This window comes from Sphaeramia orbicularis, chromosome 1 (genome assembly GCF_902148855.1).
Source record: "Sphaeramia orbicularis chromosome 1, fSphaOr1.1, whole genome shotgun sequence".
NCBI classification, from domain to species: domain Eukaryota; kingdom Metazoa; phylum Chordata; class Actinopteri; order Kurtiformes; family Apogonidae; genus Sphaeramia; species Sphaeramia orbicularis.
Genome location: NC_043957.1, coordinates 17,079,438 through 17,100,681, shown reverse-complemented (window position 1 = coordinate 17,100,681; position 21,244 = coordinate 17,079,438). Strand labels below are relative to the sequence as shown.

Sequence of the window (21,244 nt, the reverse complement as noted above, 5' to 3'; positions counted from 1 at the left end):
CAGAGGTAACACTAATGTGGATACTAATGTTGCAGCGTTTTCACTAGTAAGGTTTAAAAACGAAGCTTCAGCAGGCAGAGAAAAGATACATGAGCGATAAGTTTCGTTTTCACTTCTGCTTGCGGTGGTCCGCACCGCTCCTTACCTCCATAGAATTATAAAAAGGACAGAAACTGGCAGAGCCCTGGGTAGTTGTTGTAAATCTGTGAGTAGTTTTTCTCTAACTCACACAGTCGCTCTTTGAACAGATCTTCTACCTCCACGGTTCCCGGTGGTATTCACTATCTGCATGCGCATCCGCCAGCACCTGGAAAACAGATGGAATGTACGCAGAGGACGGACAGAACGCTCCATCCGTATCCGTCTGCATTACTTTTATCACCGTCATTTATTTTGAAAAATCTCCACACTCTTCACACTCCCCACACATTATTCCACCGCTGTGTACCTGCTGCACTGAACTGTGAATGTCATGCGGCTGTAAATGGTATCGGTGCAGTTGTATCGGATTACTTTTATGAGTACGAGTACAAGTACACACACTGAGTATTGGAGCTGATGCCCGATACTCGTATCGGAATCGATGCATCCCTAATAATAATAATTATACATTCTATCATTAATTATATTCCTGTTCAGTAATGGGGGAAAAAATACTAAGGAAAAAAACTGTTTCACTTAAATTTAACCTGATATATTTTGGGTTGTTCTATTGCCACAGAGCCAAGATAAACCACGCCTTCATCCATCAGGTAGCTGGGATATGCTCCAGAATCACCTCAGGATTAAGTGGTTCCAAAAATGAATGACTGAATCAATGACTTAATACTAGGAGCTAATTACATCCGGCAAACTTTGCTGAAATGCTGATTTACAAAATGTAGCCTCAAGGGCTGTAAATGTTTGTAAGGTTCTTCAGTTATTTCCTCATTTGACGCTGAGATGTCTCCCAACCCTCAGGGAACATCCTGGAGTCAGTGATTGGACATTAATATTCCCCTAAAAACCCCAGAACAGACAAAATTAAACACGGATTCTGATTTCTTCCTTTTGCATCATTTGTGCCACCAAAAGGGAAGGTGAGGCGAGGGGTGTTCAACTGACTGCAATATGGAACTCCACTACTAGATGCCACTAAATATCTCACATTGAACCTTTATGTCGCGTCTTAACCGTATTCTGATTTTTAATCGTGAAACGAGCGTATAATGTTTTTGTGAGTTTAATGAGTTGTGTCAACAAACAGTAAAGCAACATTATTTACTCAACATTTTTTTTATTGTCATTTCTTACTCAGTTCTCTCTTCACAGCTGTCCATTTATAGATAATTTTATTTACTACGTCATCTGATCAGAGGCAGGGAGAGAGAGGGCGGAGAAGGAGAGGAGGAAGGAGGTGAATGAGGAAGAGGAGTGGGAGGAAACATCCAGAAATAAACAACCAGAAATGCACAACCTAAAATCCACAGAAAGAAAGAAAAGGTAAAAGTCTTTAGAACATCTACAGCATCTACAGCACTAGTACCACCTGTTTGAGACCACAAACTATCTTGATGAAGTCTGAAAAGATGATAAAACCCATACAGCATGTGGTGTAATAAATATAAAAAAAAAAAAGAAAATGGAACTTCTTAATGACACTTGTGCCTGTCACACCGGTGCGTCCGTCCTCATGTTGTCACCTCTCGGGCCTGGGAGTAGTTTTACGGAGATCAGGCCTGGTCTGACTCCACGTTGGGGTGGAGACGAGGAGACGAGGGGAGGAGTTTGGAGGTGGTGGTTAAAAAACATTAATTCAGGGAGGAAGAGAAAGAAGAGGAAGAGGAGGAGAAGGAGGGAGATGAAGCTGCCCCCTACTCATGCACTAAGGCTTCGAACTCTGAAAAAGAAAAACAAAGCAGACGTCATGTTAAAACAATACCTGATCATTTATTTAGTTTTATTTATAAGTAGAAATGATTAAAAGTCCTTCAACCTACACCTACACTCAACCTTTCCTAAGTGATATATCACCATTTAATATAATATTATTCTCTGTATTTTGCATTTTTTCACTAAAAATCAGGTATTTTTTTCTATATTTAATTTCCTGACCATGTAGATTTGTATGTATCTTTATTTAGGCGGGACAGTGCACATTAATGAGCACATTTATACATTCCATTTCAGTATAAACATGTAAATATGCCGGAGTTAGCGTCAGTGCTAATTTTAATCTGAATAAATTCAAATATTATGTCAAAAAAAAGACAAAAACTTATGAAAATGTAACTTTTTCAGTAAATATATCATTATCTGAAGATAAACCAAGTGTCTCCATCCACTGTCATTGATCCAACTCTATGAGTTTCACTGGTGAATCAGTGCTGTAGAAGATGATGGTGTTTCCATATTCACTACAGAGCCTCTGAACGTCCAAATGGGTCATATATCTGATGACCACGAAAAGATGACAAACTGCATTTACTCTTCAAATTTGTAAAACCCCAGTGTTAGCCTAATTATCACTCATCCATTAGTCTTTCCATGCTAATGCACTTTCTATTACTGCCCTGAAATGTGTAAATACAACCAGAAGTCTTTATTTACAGTATTGTACAGGAAGCTCTTTTAGAGGCAGTTCTTTAGTTCTTTAGCAAGTGTCTTTTAGAGTATATATACTAACCTTAACGTCAACCTGGTACTAACCCACTGTTGTGTTGTGTTTTGGTCTGTTTGTTTGTTTTTTGTCTTCTTGTGCTGTATGTAAGCTGCTGAATACTTGAATTTAAAGTATCTATCTATCTATCTATCTATCTATCTATCTATCTATCTATCTATCTATCTATCTATCTATCTATCTATCTATCTATCTATCTATCTATCTATCTATCTATCTATCTATCTATCTATCTATCTATCTATCTATTGTTATTATATATATTGTTCTATTGTTATTCTAAATCGCTTCCCTCACAGTGAACAACTTCGTAGATGACTCCATCACAAACAGTCCATTTGTTTACATACTAAGCCGATACGTCACTCGGGCCTTTTTGGAAATTTTGTTACAAAGTGCATTGTGGGAATGGGAGCCCCACGCAGCTGTAGCAGCAACAAACATGGAGACAACAAGCAATGAACCTGTGTCTGGTACCGGGTCAGAAGAAATGGAATGAATCACTGTAAGTCAACTGTCATCTTATAATACGGGATGTGTGATCGTGAAAAACAATACTTAGACATCAGTTTCATGGCAGTTTTTGGAATATGTTATTGTGTAGGATTATCATACACGTACTGTAAGGAGTGTGTGAGCAGTGAAGGCCCGCTCATACCCTGTATGGTACGAAGACTGTATGATAAGTCTACACCAAGGTTCTAATAGTTTTGGATTTTTTTATTATAATTTAGTTTTGACTTTTTTTTTCTCCAGTTAGTTTTAATTAGTTTTTAGAGCAGGTTTGCTAGTTTTTATTAGTTTTCATTTTCTTCTAAATGCTTAGTTTTAGTTTAGTTTTAGTTTGTTTGTTTTTTTTAATCTTTGATCTTCTTCACTGTCAAATTCAAATAAATCCCAGTCAGGACTCTGCTGATTTCTTTCAACTTTAGTCTCCATATTTCCAGATAGAGTGAGAACGAGAAGACGACTCTAAACCACAAGTGACGAAAAGTGACGGACCGTTAAATGTCGTATGGTGCCAGCAGCTAAAATTGCTTGAGGGAAATAAATCGATTTCATATCAATCCAACATTGACAAAGACGAAAACTATGGGAATTTGTCCATCATTTTTACACGTTTTAGTTAGTTTTGTAAGCACACAATACGGTTTCAGTTAGTTATCATTTTTTTTCTTTTAATTATAGTTTTTATTTATTTCAGTTAACGAAAATGTTTTTACAATTCTAGTTTTCGTCGTTTTGTTAATTTTCGTTAACGATAATAACTTTTGTCTACACAAGGACATATATACGGAAAATGCCATTAAACTGGTGTCTAAGTGTTGTTTTTCACAATCGCACATCCCATATTATAAGATGACAACTGACTTACAGTGATTCCTTCCATTTCAGACACAGTTTCATTGCTTGTCGTCTCTGGCATTCCTATTTTTTGGAGCATTTTGCCCAGGGCTGGGGTTACGCTGTATGTATTAGGGTTAGGCTTAGGGTTTGGGTTAGAGCAGTGGTTTCCTACCTTTTCTGTGTCGTGACCCCATTTTAACATCACAAATTTCTGGCGACCCCAGACATTCAAAACAGAGACTTTTTTTTTTTTTTTGGCTAAAATTGATTTGTTGTTGATCATGTAGTAGTTTGCTATATACTATGTTACAAATAAATGTTAATTTAGATGACATTTAGTCTATATAATGTATATTATTATGGACGGAGGTAGAAAAGCCAGGTGTAGATTACTGCACAAAGTGAGAATTTTATTTTCCTTGGTCAGGATATGTACAGTCAGTCCAGCTTGGATTTACAAGGCTGACAATTAATACTGAACAAACAAGAACTCAAACTATGAATTATGAAAGAGCTGCAGCATCTGAAACTGACCACAATGAACATTTGAAAGATAAACAGAACCACAGTGCTTCAGTTTCAGCTTCAGTTTGTCATGTCTTTTATGTACTGGGATTGTCTCTCTCAACTCACCAAATATTTTTTATTAGTATTTTTTTTTTTAATCAATTACTACAAATTTCAGGCAACTCCACATGGGGTTTCGACCCCAAGGTTGAAAAACACTGGGTTAGAGGATAACACCATGCTGACACAAGAACCGCATCAAACATGAAATGCCCCCAAAAATAGGAGTCTACATTGTCTCCATGCTTGTTGTTGCTGTTGCTGTTGCTGCTCCTGCTGCTGTGTGAAATTCCCATTCCCACAATGCACTTTGCGATAAAATTTCCAAAAAGGCCCAGGTGACGTATCGGTTTGGTATGTAAACAAACAAACTGCTTCTGATGGAGTCATCTTTGAAGCTGTGCCCCGTGAGGGAAGTGATTCAGGTGGAGCACGGAAAGACTACTGCAGGGGTGTCAAACTCATTTTAGTTCAGGGGCCACTTTCATCTAAATTTGATCTGTAGCGAGCCGAACCAATATGATAATATATATATACTGTCAACTGTAAACTTTTCTCAATGTTTTAGAGTGAAAAAAGTAAAATTACATTATGAAGATGTTTGCATCTACCAGCTATCCTCTCAAACAATGTGAATAATACGAAGAAACTGAAAAAAATGTGTAATTTTAACAACATTATGCTTCAGTTTATCATTTACACATATACATTATAACTTACAGACCACAGTGGATCTACAAATACACAAAACATTTAATAACAGATGGAATATTATTAAAATTGCACTTACTTCTCTTAAGACATTTCAGGTTGTTTATATTTGTTCAGGTTATTCAGATATTTTTGCAATATTATACTTTGTTTTAGTGTAAATACATGAAAACATTTACATTTACAAAGAGATACTTTTGGAGTTGTGAGTATTTCTAGGTTATTATGACCCACCTGAGATTGAATGGGTCTGAATGTGGAACCTGAACTAATATGATTGTCGACATCTTAGTGTAATTTTTGCATTTCACAAATTCATCCCAAGGGCCGGACTTGACCCTTTGGCGGGCCGAATTTTGCCCCCGGGCCACATGTTTGACACCTGCGGACTAATGGATTAGTGATAATTAGACTAACACTGGGGTTTTATAAATGTGAAGAAAAAATTGTGATAAAAGTCATGCGTTGCTTTAAGTTAAAGTCACATATTTTCTTCAAATCTGATAACTTCTCTAATGAAACATGACAAGGTTATTAAGACTCTTTTCCCCATAAACACTGTTTCCTCTTCTCTTTGTGCAGAGGTGGTCTACATTCTAACACTCCTGTTTTCACTTCATTATTCTGCTGCGAGACTCTTTCCTCCCCCTACCGTCAATGCCGATCTTGCCGTCTCCATCTTTGTCTGCAGCTTGGAGGAATGCTTTTGTCTCAGCATCAGTCAGATCTCTGCCATCCTTGGAAAATCCCTTTAGTACAAACCTGCAAAAAGGTGGAATGCAGTCATGAAAAGAGATGTGATTTATAAGACTTTATGTCCTTATTCAGTGTGTGAATGTCTCACTTAAGCTCCTCCTCCTCTATGAACCCACTACCGTCCACGTCCAGAACCTGGAAGACCTTCTTGACGTTTTCAGCTGACATGGCCTTCATTCCCACCATTTCAAAAAACTTCTTAGGGTTGAATGTTTCTGCTGCAGAATAAAGACGAAAAGAGAGAACGCTGCACAGAATGAAACGCTGAAAACACCTGATAGATTTTTTTTATTCCACATGTGAATTTTTCAATCCTCCAACGCATTTTCAGCCATGAAAATTAGTAGGACGGACACATTCTCACACTTTTGTGGATTTATCTGTGAATACCCAAAGCTAACGTCTTTTAAGTCTGTTTCTGTTGAGAATACCACATCAGAACTGGGTACAAACCTGAAAATGCATCAAGAGCTTTCTTGATCTCATCAGCCTTCAACAGATCTGTCATTGCCATTTTTCCAGCTGGGGACAGAGAGGACAGAGGAATGAAAAATGAGCAAACAGTGATTCAGAAAGTCGGGATGTGACAGCAACGTGGATCAGAGAACGTCATTTCTGCACAAAAGTCAAACACAAATATTTGTACATGTGTCAAAGGGTGGATGCAGCGACACTTAGGACTAAAACAGCAGAGAAAATACTCCGATTGCACCTAAGTAACGAAAAAACTAAAAAAAAAAAACAGGACTGACAGAGAGATTGATTCCTGCAGTTTTCTTCTAATTGTCTGATATCAAATGTAAATGAATATATTTGGGAATCTTGTTTTTAATCCACTGTGATGTTGTTGTATCTACACTGTTGCCCATAAAGTTGGAATAATTTTGTTTTCATACACATTCTTCTTCTCATTCCTTTTCATACACATCAGTGATCACCTTGGACCAAGTAAAGTGATAACATACTGAGTAACATCTACACTTTATCTATCAGGAATAAATCATACCAGCGCGTTCACCCCTGTGGATCCACGGGTTCTAGATGTGGTTTTTATGCTGTTGTGTATTCGTGCATGCTGTACCACATTTGTCCACCAGTCACCACCAAAGCATTGTGGGTATAGCAACATCATTGTGAGGCTATTGTGTTCCAAAATTACTAATATCTCCCAAAATATTGGTCCTATCAACTCGCTGTTTTTGCTAGTCTGTTCCTTCACCAAAAATACAGAAGTATGCCAAACTGCAGCAGTCAGCTCTTTCTGGATTTTGTGTAAGTCCTGAGCAAGGTTATTACCGTTAACAAAAAAAAAAAAAAAAAAGAAATGATGAAAAATAAAATTGAAAAACATTTTCGTTAACTGAAATAAATAAAAACTCAAATTAAAAGAAAAAAATGATAACTGAAACTGTATTGTGTTCTTACAAAAGTAACTAAAACGTATAAAAATTATGGTTAAAATGCCCTTCGTTTTCGTCTTTGTCAATGTTGATAAAGAATAGAACGTGAAAATTTCCTCTAAGATCAGCGTTATAAGAGAGGTATAGAAGTCGGGAGGCCGACGGTGAAAGTATGGAAAGTTTCAGTTGCGTTTTCACGTGAGTGACGTTGTGTATGGATCACACCCCCACCTACATTACCCCCCCCCCCCCCCACACACAACCTGTTATAGGGAATTTATACATCCTACTGTACATATGTTTATGTCTCTGCTCAGACAATGAGCCGCCCTAACCCCACCCCTAAATAAAGTGTCCAGGGTTACCCGCCTCACTAATTTCCTTGAATAGGATGGAGAGGAAGATAAACTATACGAAAAAACTGAAACTAATACTAAAACTAAAACTAAGCATTCAGAAAAAAAACACAACTAATAAAAACTAGCAAACCTGCTCTAAAAACGAATTAAAACTAACTGAATTAGAGGAAAAAAAAGTCAAAACTAAATAAAACTAAACTATAATGAAAAATCCAAAACTATTAGAACCTTTGTCCTGAGACACACACACACACACACACACACACACACACACACACACACACACACACGGACGCACACAGAGGCCACTTGGCTTTTATAATATAGATTGTCACAATCATTTCATAAAAGTTAAACATATTTTGTTCCAATTTTATGAGCAACAGTGTATATGTTGTCACTTTCCCTTAAATCAGAGGTGTCCAAACGAGGTCCTTGAAGCCCGGTATCCTGCATGTTTTAGATATTTCCCTCTTCCAGCAAACCTGATTCAGTCAATGATCAGCTCATCATCATGCTCTGCAGAAGCCTGATAATGATCTAATGGCTTCCAGGTGTAATGGAAGAGGGAAATATCTAAAACAGGGGTGTCCAATCCTGGTCCTTGAGAACTACTATCCTGCATGTTTTAGATGTAGTCCTCTTCCAACCAAGGTTATTATCGTTAACGAAAACGAACGAAATGACGAAAACTAAAATTGAAAAAACATTTTCGTTAACTGAAATTAATAAAAACTCTAATTAAAAGAAAAAAACGATAACTAACTGAAACTGTTTTGTGAACTTACAAAACTAACTAAAACGTATAAATATTATGGATACAATTCCCTTCGTTTTCGTCTTTGTCAATGTCGGATTGATATGAAATTCATTTCTTTGGCTCCAGCAGTTTTAGCTGGTGACACCATACGACACTTCACAGTCTGTCATGTCTGGTCACTGGTGGTTTCCAGTTGTCTTCTGGTCCCCACTCTACCTGGAACATACAGACTAAAGCTGGGACACAGCAGCACAGTCCTGTCTGGGGTTTACTGTAGTGATACATGGGTCGGGTTTTTTTTTTTTTGTTTTTTTTTGGCGTACCGTGTGTGTGCGCGTGAGTGACAGAGACAGAGCAGAGCTAAAGGACAGAGTCAGTGTTGAACTAGCATCCAGGTTAAAACTGGAGAGTTTATCACCATGAAAAGACCTTCCAAGCCCTGAACTGCACAGTTTAGAAGAGGAGAAAAGAGGAGGAGGAAAACTAATCCAATTACAGAGGTATGGAACCTGTTAGAATGTTCAAAAACGTTTGATGTTACTAGCTACAGCTAGCTAAACTGAACTGAAGCAAAGTTAGCTAATAATGGAACTGGAGATGATTAAGATATGAGAGATGTGCTAAGGTGTGGTTTACTGATGAGGAACTGGGTTATATATGTTTATAAGTGGTTTATATATGTTTCTATCTGCTTTAACTGCTGGTTAGCTGGTTTATATATGTTTCTATCTGCTTTAACTGCTGGTTAGCTGGTTTATATATGTTTCTATCTGCTTTAACTGCTGGTTAGCTGGTTTATATATGTTTCTGTCTGCTTTAACTGCTGGTTAGCTGGTTTATATATGTTTCTGTCTGCTTTAACTGCTGGTTAGCTGGTTTATATATGTTTCTATCTGCTTTAACTGCTGGTTAGCTGGTTATATATGGTTCTATCTGGTTTAACTGCTGGCTGCTTTGTGCATCTCCTCTCATGCTTTGCACATCTTCGCATTGTTTCACGTAAGTGACGTTGTGTATGGATTGCACCCCCCCTCAACCTGCTATAGGGAATTTATACATTGTACGGTACATTGTGTCTCTGCTCAGTCCATGAGCCGCCCTAACCCGACCCCCAAATAAAGTGTTCAGGGTAACCCATATCCGCGCCTCACTAATTTCTTTGAATAGGATGATGAGGAAGATAAAATATATGAAATAACTAAAACTAATACTAAAACTAAACTAAACTAAAACTAAGCATTCAGAAAAAAACGATAACTAATAAAAACTAACAAACCTGCTCTAAAAACTAATTAAAACTAACTGAATAAGAGAAAAAAAAGTCAAAACTAATTAAAACTAAACTATAATTAAAAATCCAAAACTATTATAACCTTGCTTCCAACACACCTGTTTGAAATGATAACGCTATTATCAAGCTCTGCAGAAGCCTGATAATGACCATCAGGTGTGTTGGAAGAGGGAAACGTCTAAAACATGCAGAATAGTAGCTCTCGAGGACCAGGATTGGGCACCCCTGATCTAAAACATTCAGAACATCGGACCTCGAGGATCGGATTTAGACACCCCAGCCTTAAATGATGCAGAGAGAAACTACATATCCCAACAGCCCTGGGTTTGAGCTGTTTCAATGCAAATATAGAATATTTCAAGTTCCAGTGTTATCATTAAGTTCTGAATCTTTTGGACCAATTTCAACAACTATCCAAATAAGTATCTGACATGTAGAGTAACAGTTATTCTAAAGAATATTAGAAAGCTTCTTCAATAAAGGGAACATAATACATATACAGTATATATGCATATACAATAATACATATTTTTTTAAAAAGTAAAAAAAAAAAAAAAAAAAGGTCCCAGGAAAAAGTAAATATTCAAAGTAAATGTTCAGAGCAACAGGGAGGTTGGACTGGAGGTGAAATGGAGAGTGCAGGTGGGGTGAATCCACTCCAGTGGGTCACATATATTTACACAAAGACCTCCAGTAAAAAAAAAAATACATGTAACTGTTAAACTGTTTCATTGTAAACACACATCCCAAAAACAAGTTGTTGTCTTACAGCATGTAATTCTGCAGAAATGCTTATAGGTCATATCAATAAAATCTGTATCTATTTAGAGAAATATTTCAGTATTGCAGTAACGTCATATGAAAGTCAGATTATCTCTGGATTTCACTTAATATTGAAAACTTTAATATTTGTAGCTGCGAAAACCTGATTTCCATTAAAAACAAAAGACAAAAACTGACAAGTAAAAAAGGTTTGTGTTAAAAACAACAGTTTACAAAAAAGAAATAACTTTATCAACAAAACTCAATCAATGCTTGAGTTTCGGAGGTGAACAAATGGATTTAATGGATTTTCACATTTCTAAAGTCAGCTTTAACAGCATTTACATGTAGATGGACGGTTCACTTCATTTATATCTGCAGTGCATTACAGATGTAGATGCGACTGAGTCGTCCTGGTTCAGATGTTTATACCAGCAGGACCACTTAGTGCAGCTCCTACCTCCTTTAGTTGCAGTACCCTGTATTTGTCAGCAGGTGTCAGACCTGATCTGAAGGCCTAGGTCTGCTTTGGGCAGTTTACTGGAGTGTTGAGTCGTCTGAGCTGCTGTTTGACTCACTGTTAGTGTCTAGATAAGATCCGAGCTCCCCTGTGTGTCTGCTTTTGCGTGTCCACGTCTATTTCTTTTGCTACATCGTTATAGATCTGTGTGTGATGAAGCTGCCCGGCCCCCCAGGACTGGTCTCGATAGTCCCTCTGCAGGTCGCACCGTCCTGACCTCAATAAAATACTCCCCCTGTGCAAACCGAAGGATGGCGACGCTCATAAAGACGGCGAACAGTGTGTTGTCATCCTTTGCCTTTCTTTCCATTCTCAACTTTCACTCCACCTGTTCGGACTTTTTTGGCAGCAAAAGCCAATTAGTGAGCGTCTATTTGTGGTTTTTCAGATGTCTTGAGAAGTGCAAACTATGAAATACTGTCTTGCAAATAGACTCAACGTCAGTAGCGTCCGATGTCTGAGGTCAGGTCTCTGGGTTTATATAAAACACAAAGAGGTTGTATTTACTCTGTGTTGTTGTTAATGTGTTACTGAAGCACAGAGGAGGGAAGTATTTATTTTTCCTCTTAGTCTCACCGGAATTCTCAATCAAGAATCAATAACAAGTTGAATTTGTGAGGTTGTCAGGTTCTGCCAATATGTTAGAGTCCTGTGGTCTGGATGCAGGAGATTGATCTGCAAATAGAAGTGGGTGGTAATTTCACTGGAGGAGAACTCAACTAATTAAATGAAAGTCCATATATGACTTCCTATCAGTGATCAATAGTAACTACTGTATATTGATACCTCTAACCATTTTCATGTTATAAATCATCAAAATATGCACCATTATACAGGGTGGGGAAGCAAAATTTACAATATTTTGAGGCAGGGATTGAAAGACAGTGTATGACCAATTAGTTTATTGAAAGTCATGAGAATTTATTTGCCACAAGAAAATTGACATAATAGAAAATGTTTTTATTCTATGTGTCCTCCTTCTTTCTTAATAACTGCCTTCACACGCTTCCTGAAACTTGCGCAAGTGCTCCTCAAATATTGGGGTGACAACTTCTCCCATTCTTCTTTAATAGTATCTTCCAGACTTTCTCGTAATAGTTTTGCTTATAGTCATTCTCTTCTTTCCATTATAAACAGTCTTTATGGACACTCCAACTATTTTTGAAATCTCCTTTGGTGTGACGAGTGCATTCAGCAAATCTCACACTCTTTGACGTTTGCTTTCCTGATTACTCATATGGGCAAAAGTTTCTGAAAAGGTATGGATAATAGTGTTAGGTATGATTATGACATCAATATATGTTTGGTTTCAAAACAATTGATGTAGTGCCTGCTGAGAAAAAACAACTAAATGTGCATTGTAAATTTTGCTTCCCCACCCTGTAAGTAAAGGCACATTTTTAAAATTTCAAAAATTCGGAAAAAATCCAAAAATAATTTTTTTTCAAAACTGTGAAGAAACTGTGTAGACACTGTTCCAATGAGGCTACATAAACAATTTGAAATGAATCCGACCAGAAGTTTCATCAGAGAAGATGTTGGAAGAATTTGCTAACAAAGACGACGAAGAAGACAACAAAAACGACAACGATGACAAGGAAAACGATAATGATGACGAAGATGGCAATGACAAAGACGATGAAGACGACGAAGACGAAAACAATGACGACAAAGGCAACAACAAAGGTGACGATAGACACTGCGCCTTCACAATATCTCATGGCCTATCAGCAGGTGAGCTAAAAACTCTTATTCTTTTGTATCATTTTGCAGCTTCCCAATGATCAATTTCACTCTAAATGTGGCGATATATCAAAGAAAACATCATTCCATGGTGAATCCATCGATGCAGATCATACACATCAAATGTAAGATGACCATGATGCGAAAAAACTAAATAAGAGGAGAACGACGTAACAAATGTAACATGATAAAAGTGTAAAGGACACAAAACACACCTGTAGTCAGGGTGTTTGCTCTTTATGCAAATAAAAAATCCAGACTTTTTCAAAACTGATTTTTTTTTTTCTCCAAAACCTTGACTTTATGTACTTTTATACTTGCATGTCTACTTTTTTGGTTGAGGTTGTACCTGTTGTGTGTAGTAGAAAAGTTAATTTTAATACATGTATGAATGAATGAATGTATAATTCACAGTAAATTATGTTTTACTGACAGAAATGTTTTCAAAACATAAAAATCACAAAAGTGCAAAGATATCGCACAGACAAGTTTCACTAGAATCATCGACCAGTTAGTGAAATCATATCCAGTTATTTATTTCTTTTCCTCATGTATTTCTTATCTTAAAAGGTTTTGTGCCTTTGAGCATACTCTGAAATTCAACTATGAGAGAAACTTTTTTTCCACACTTTATTAAGACTTTCACACAAAATTCCAGACTTTTCAAGGTCTGGAAAAATGAGTTTCAAAATTCAATTTTAAAGACTTTCAAGACCTGCACAAAGCACCCTGTGTAGTGTCTGATTCAAGGTTATTATCATTAACGAAAACTAACGAAATGATGAAAACAAGAATTGTAAAAACATTTTCGTTAACTGAAATAAATGAAAACTATAATTAAAAGAAAAAAAACATAACTAACTGAAACTGTATTGTGTGCTTATAAAACTCACTAAAACTTATAAAAATAACGGATAAAATTCCCATAGTTTTCGTCTTTGTCAATGTCGGATTGATATGAAATCAATTTATTTCGCTCTAGCAATTTTAGCTGCTGGCACCATATGATATTTAACGGTCCGTCACTTCTCGTCACTTGTGGTTTAGAGTCGTCTTCTGGTCCCCACTCTACCTGGACACATGGAGACTAAAGTTGGGAGAAATCAGCAGAGTCCTGTCTGGGATTTATTTGAATACGACGACAAAGAAGATAAAAGATACGACAAAACTAAAATTAATACTAAAACTAAACTAAAACTAAGCATTTAGAAAATAACAAAAACTAATAAAAACTAGCAAACCTGCTCTATAAACTAATTCAAACTAACTAAATTAGAGGAAAAAAAAAGTCAAAACTAAATAAAACTAAACTATAATGAAAAATCCAAAACTATTATAACCTTGATCTGATGTAGGGATTCTTATTTGTTCACTGTTTTTGGTTTGATTTAAAGGTGGGGTAGGACATGTTTTCCTGGAGCATTTTTTACTATATTGCTTCAAATCCCCTTCACACCCCAATTACAACCAATGAATTAAATGCTCTAACACAAAAATTAAAAAATATAGTCACCTGTGGAACGGACAGGACTGAAAAAACACCATCCAATCATTTTAACCGGCCCATCGAAATGATTGAATGGTGTTATGTCTATCAAACTCAACTGCCATTTGTCCCTCCCCCCCTCCCCCCTCTGCACGTACCCCTCTTCGGGCATGAATTGAGTGTTCTCAGGGGTTTGGAGCACTTGTACAGGAAACGAAGATAGAGCCAGAGCTTGGCTATATTAGCTATATTAGGATGGAAAGTTCACCGGCAAACTGTTTTGTCACTAACATAAACCACGAGGGAATATAAACATGAACTGGGGCTGTTCTGCTGACAAACAGGGGGGTGTTAGAGGAGACTCAATGAGGTACACATGGATCCATGACCCAGAGCCGGGTCCGGAGCTGGGTGAACTGTTGCTGTGCAGCGCTCCTGAACCCTCGGGAACAAGCATTGCACGTGCCAGTGCTCTGGAGGCGTGGCTTCAGGGGGATGTCTGAAGAAAGGGGTTTGGACTTCTGAATTGTGTGTTTTCAAAACATAGCTTACTAGAACCATTTTTCCAAGATCTCCTACCCCACCTTTAATGTGTGAAAACTCAGCATCAGTGCAATACGAGTTCGTATTCAACAGGACAAAACCTTTAATAAACAAGATGAAAACGATGTGACAAAACGCATGAAAAAAACACCTGAAGTCACTGATTCTGACCACATGGTCAACAAAACATGAAACGGACAAGAAACAGGACATGTAACCGTGGAAACAGGATCTAGTTGAACTTAGCTGCCCCTGGTGCCACAAATTGTGTTGCCATACGTGGCGCTTATGGCTATGTACACATGCTATACATCAGTAGCGGCTGCTCGTCTTTCAGACAGGGGAAGCTCATTGTCGGCTTACATTAAAAAAAAAAAATAAAAGAATTACAAAAATGCTCAGTGACCTTATCGTACCAAGTAGGCGTCTTTTCCAGGGACTGGACCAGTGTCCTCTCAGTATCCAGCAGAGCTGGGCTGCTTAGATTGCCTTGGCCCATTGTGTTGTGGGTGTAAGACTTCAGCCTTTTTAAACAAGAGATGCTCCTTTCACTCCGACCCAGCCCGACAGTTTGATTGATTTAACTATCTACAAAACAATATTAAACTCAAACAACAAATGATTAAATTATGTAACTGAAACTAGAAAACGCTGAAATTATGTTAAATTGAAACAAGGAAGTACAATGACTGTGTTTTATTTACAGTGCAAGAAATGAACGAGTAATTTCATAGTGGTTTCTCTGATTTCACAGCAGAATGTGTGACGGTATTAAACTAAACTGTGTCAGCGAAGGAGTAGATCTGAAAACAGCTGTCAATCAAACGGGATTCAGCCTTTCAACCGATCCTCCAATCAGCACGTGGGATTCTGGTGTCCAGCCCGGCCGAGCTCCGCCCACAGCTCCATTCACCCCCAGAGACGCCCGCCGTCCGGGGGCGGGACAACATCGTGGCATTTATCCAATTACCGTCCAGTTTTGAGGGAATGAAAAAAACTGTTCCACTCAGTCCCACTGAAGCTCATAGACGCCCGGTGTCTACGGACAAATGCACTGAGCAGAGATCAAGGCCACCTTAATGCACGGGCTAACCAGGGCTGAAGCCCAGGGGCCTACTGACTTAAGGGGCCTATCATTTTACGGACTCGATAAGCATATAAACTAACATCGATTTGTAATTTGTCAGTTTTCCTGTCAATCTTTTTAGACGTACTGTACGCACGTCTGAAGCTACTTATTGATCCCAATCGATAAGCCCAGCCCCGCCCCCATGTGTCAAGAGGCCACGTTCAATTACAAAATGTCGGGGAAGAAGAAATTTGAGAGCGATGCCCACAAAAGAAAACTGGCACGAGAAAAGCATGATCGGGAGTCAGAATTATTAAAGAGCATGCGGTTGAGTTTACGCCGATGTGCAGGTGCATGGGTTCTCAGGCTTTATAGTTTCTGTTGCTTCTGTTAAATAAATGTTTTTCCCTACAGTTGATGGTTGTTGATAATATTTTTTTTATCATTTTTATCATGAAGTCAAACTTCCATCCATCTTGGTTACAATCTACTCGCTGTTGTAGATTACTAAGATATTATATTTTATAATGAGGCTCAGTAATTTTGAAGGATGGGACTGGGGGGCCTACAACACCTCCCTCAGCCCCGGGGCCTTCCATTAGGTTAAGGTGGCCCTGGCAGAGATGTATGAGAAAACAGCGCAACGGGAATGTATGAGAAGTGAACAACATCGCGTCCGTTGGTTTGTGATAAAGCTGATTCTGAACGAACTCATCTGTGAGATGAACGTGTTCTAACACATTTGTAGTCAATGAAATGTCAACACAACCGTACATATTTAACCATTTAATTTTCGTAATTTTAGGGGAAGCCGGGCTTCCCTTGCAGTCTATGAGAAATCGCCACTGCTATACATCCAAGTAACTAAAAGAAAATCAGCTACAAGCTCAACAAAACCAATTTTTGGACAACAGAACACAATTCAAACAACAATCATTGAAATGAACAAACCTGTAAACCGGTCTAACAGTCTGAGACCAAAGTATGTCATAAATAATTTAATAAAACAACTGACCAATGAGACAAACTTTGCAGCGCTAAGCTAACACTAAACAGATCTCTACCGTTAAAACTCACAGAACGAGACAAAGACCTAAAAAAATAAAGGTTGAATTATGAAGCGATGATTATAAGTGTTGTCTTACTTTCTCTGTTTTCTGTTCATAACTTGGTTCAAATAATAAAGCTTCTGCTACTGACTAATCCATTGTTTTGTGTTACGTTGAAATGATTCAGACTGGAAACAAATGGTGCAGAGTTTTAATGTTCTGAGTTCTGATTTTCACACTGGAGCAAAGTCACTATCTTCATTATGATTTGATTTTTTTTTCCCATCTCTTTTCTTTGATCGTTCCAGACTTTAGCTCAGTGGTTCCCAACCTTTTTTGGCGCGTGCCTCCATTTCAGCATCACACATTTCTGGTGACCCCAGACTTTCAGACATTTTTTTGCTGAAATTAATTTTATTTTTCTTGGTCAGGATATGTACAGTCAGTCCAGCTTGTATTTACAAGGCTGACAACTAATACTGAACAAACAATAACTCAAAATGTGAATTATGAAAGAGCTGCAGCTTCTTAACCGTTACGGGTCTGAGCCTATTTTGGCTGTTTTGAGTTCTTTTGATTTTGCCTTTATATACTATATAAAGAAATGTTTACTATACCCATGTTTGGTATCTTCTTTTTCAGCACAACTTCATCCATCTCATCTGCCTATTATTTTTTCACTTTAACTTACTATATAAACACAAAAGGCCAAAAAACAAACAAACATTATAACATCCGATTTGAAAAATGTATATAATTTATTGCATAAATGACACAAAGATGCTTAACGAACCATTTCAAAGACTTTAAAAGTGAATATTGGTTCCAAATATTAAGTATATAAAATCAAAATTGTAATAAATTAAAAATATACTCAAATATTTGACCTAAAACACATATCTTTACATAGGCGTTTTCTCCGGTTTTCTCCATCAATTACTAGAAATTTCAGGCGACTCCATTTGAATTTCAGGCGACCCCACGTGGGGTCCCGACCCCAAGGTTGAAAAACACTGCTTTAGCTTCTGTTCACTTTAGCTTCTTCAGAAACAGCTGTAGAAATGTTCAACTTTCTGACTTTAATATTTGTTGTTGTCTGTGTACTTCTACTTTCAGTGTACCTCCTGTGCACATACTGTTGTTGTAATAGTACACATTCAGCGATAAGTGCATCTGCACCAGCGCTGACAATTGACTAACTGTGAGTGTTCCTTCAGAAAAATGCTTCTTCTAAGCTTTTACAACTCTGGGGTTTGACTTTGAGATGTGCAGAAGAATGACAGCCAGACACATCCAATCTAAAGGCCAAAGGCTCATCACCTTCTGATAGAACATTAAGTGTCCTTGGACTGAAAGCTGTTTGTTTAGTGTAGAGTCTGAGAAGTGAAAAAAACAGCTTGTTATTCATCAGGTAAACAGGTTTTTTTTTTTCACTCACGATTCAGACTCGATTCTTGTCTGATGGTTAGAAATAACAATCACTTTGTCTGCAAAGTTGCAGTAGCTCTTCAATCTCAGATTCACCTGATGGTTTGAAGCCTAGAATTTGACACTTTGGCTGTTTTCATCTTGCTTTTTTGTTCATGAAAGTTGGACAAAAATGGTAGAGGTAGTAAAAAGCAAGAGTAACACCGACCTAAATGACACCAAGTAATTTCAGCTTTAACCCCTCGTAGCTTATTGTCACGAATTCACCTCAATATTCCACTGTTTTTGTAAGGTGAGGTGTTCAGCACTCTGAATGTCTGAATGTACATATCTATAACATACTACTGAAAGGCCTCAGAGTGTGTGTGTGTGTGTGTGTGTGTGTGTGTGTGTCTGCACAGTTTTGAGAAATTTAGATGTTTTTAACTGGCCAATTTTGTACCTACAGTTGAGGAATTGTCCCATCTCCACATTAAATATCTCGGCAAGTTGATAGGACCAGTATTTTGGGAGATATTCATAGTTATACAAAATAGAGAATACAATACAATACAAGAATAATAAGAATACAAAAGCCTTACAGTCACGTTGCGTTGCCCATGACAGCTGACAGGAAGCGTAGTACCACGCTGCATCATTCTGTGCTGCAGATGAGTTAATGGTGTTAAAATTTTTAATCAGATTGATCATGATGATGGATTAATCCGCGTTAATGTGTTAATTTTGACAGCTATAATAAAACCCCATTCCCTTTGCCGCGATCATGAATGTTTTGTAGTTACAGAAACCAAAATCCACTTTTTTCCCATGTTTATCTCTTGAATCTATAGCTGCATTTCCACTACATGGTATCAGCTCGACTCGACTTGACTCGGCCTTTTTGCGTTTCCATTACGAAAAAGGACCTGGAATCTGGTACCTGGTACTAGTTTTTTGGCATCACCTCCACCGAGGTTCCAAGACGGGGGTCTAGATACTAAAACATGACATGTAAACACTGCAGACCACTGATTGGTCAGAGAGTTGTCTTTGTGACCTGCCGTTTTACAGAAAACAGATGCGGAAGTTTACGGTGAATATACCTGTAGGTTAATCCAAATGATGACAGCCTGTAAAACTACACCACAGTCAGTCGAGATTCAGTCTTTGGTGGCCGATGTAAAAATTCAGCATGAGCTTGACGAGACAACGCGCAATGAGCAAGTTTATCGGGAATTCTGAGCAGACAACACGGAAGTAACGCGCCGCATCGCTATGACGTCCAGGTACTGTAAAGTCGGTAGTATCCTGTCATGGAAACAGTCTCCAGGAATAGTACCTGGTACCAGCCGAGTCCAGTTGAGCCAGTTCCACGTAGTGAAAACGCAGCATATGTATAGACTCGAATTTGGAATCAGCCTCAAGTGGCCATTAAAGAAACTGCTGACATTTCCACTTTGACTTCATCGTCATCACAACGCAAATCATCTCTGGGTGTTAAAAATTCTACTGCGAGTCATGGGACAGCAGTTGTATTATTCATAGAGTATGTTTTATTCAGGTGGTTGCACCTGAGTGGATGAGGTCCCCTTCAACAAGACGAGCCCAAGCAAAACAGTTACAACAATGAAAACCATCTAGAATATGTAAAACTATTAAGTCCTGTTGTTATACTCTTGGCTGCCGTGCCATGGTTTTACTGTGTATCAACACCTGTTCATAGCGACTTGACAGTGGTGACACATGAGCCAAGAAAAAAGCCATTACAGCAACACCTGCTCCTAACATTACCTCCTATTTGATGCAAGTTGTATTGTGAAACCAGTGAGGATACAGAGTATAACATCAGATGGAGAAAGAAAAAAACAAACAAATTTATCAGAAAAAAGCCTGGGGTTTTTAGGATTGGAGAAAACTTCCTGAAGAAATCCAAAAAGGGGAATTATTTGGGGATTCATGACTTGTACCATGCTATGAATTGTCAGATTTTCTATTAATAACATTGATCCCATATATATACATGCTATTACTCTGATCATTATCTGATTTCTGGAGTTATTAGATTATTAGCGATCATGTAAACAGTATAATCTGGGATGCTTTATCAGAAAACAGCAGTAATCTGATTATGAGAAATCAGATTAACACACTTGGATTTCTCCAAAATACTCTGATGTCTTCATGCATGTAAACCTGTTAATCTGATTTATTTTTTTGTTTTGCATCTGCACATTTTTAACCCATAAAGACCCAGTGTTACTTTTGTAGAAGTTCTCAAATGTATTTGTCTCAATATTTGAACCTTTCTTAAGCAATTTATCACCATTTATTCTATTATCCTCTGTGTTTTTTCAATGAAAATCAAATATTTTACTATATTTAATTTACTGATCATGCAGATTATGATAAAAACCTCAAATTAGAATTGAGAGTTGTTATATATAAACAGAAAACTGAAGAAAAAGTGACTTTTTCAGCAAAATATATCATTAACTAAACATAAAACAAGCATCTGCATCAAGTCATTTATCAAACTCCATGGCTTTTACTGGTGAATCAGTGTTGTAGAAGATGACAGTGTCTCCACGGTAACTACAGAACCTCTGAATGTCCAAGTAAGTCATATCTGAGGATTACACTAAAATAAAGTATAATTTTGCAAAAAATGTGAATAACCTGAACAAATATGAACAACCTGAAATGTAAGAGAAGTACAATTTTAACAATATTCTGCCTGTTTCTAAATGTTTTTTTGTGTATTTGTAGATCCAGTGTGATCTGTAAGTTATAATGTATATGTGGAAATGATAAAGTG

At 37.6% G+C, this 21,244-nt stretch overlaps 1 protein-coding gene across 2 annotated transcripts in view; it reads right to left on the bottom strand.

The window, feature by feature from the left end:
* Positions 1-1,256: 1,256 nt before the first annotated feature.
* The window catches only part of pvalb7 (parvalbumin 7), a 108,157-nt gene continuing 88,169 nt past the window's right edge, over positions 1,257-21,244 (bottom strand). For both annotated transcript variants that reach the window (XM_030124025.1, XM_030124105.1), the window contains exons 2-5: positions 6,494-6,562; positions 6,129-6,258; positions 5,937-6,046; positions 1,257-1,879 (exon numbers count right to left, since the gene is read on the bottom strand). In XM_030124025.1, coding sequence (XP_029979885.1) covers positions 1,854-1,879; positions 5,937-6,046; positions 6,129-6,258; positions 6,494-6,562 — 335 coding nt within the window. In that variant the 3' untranslated portion in view covers positions 1,257-1,853. The remainder of the gene's footprint in view (positions 1,880-5,936; positions 6,047-6,128; positions 6,259-6,493; positions 6,563-21,244) is intronic.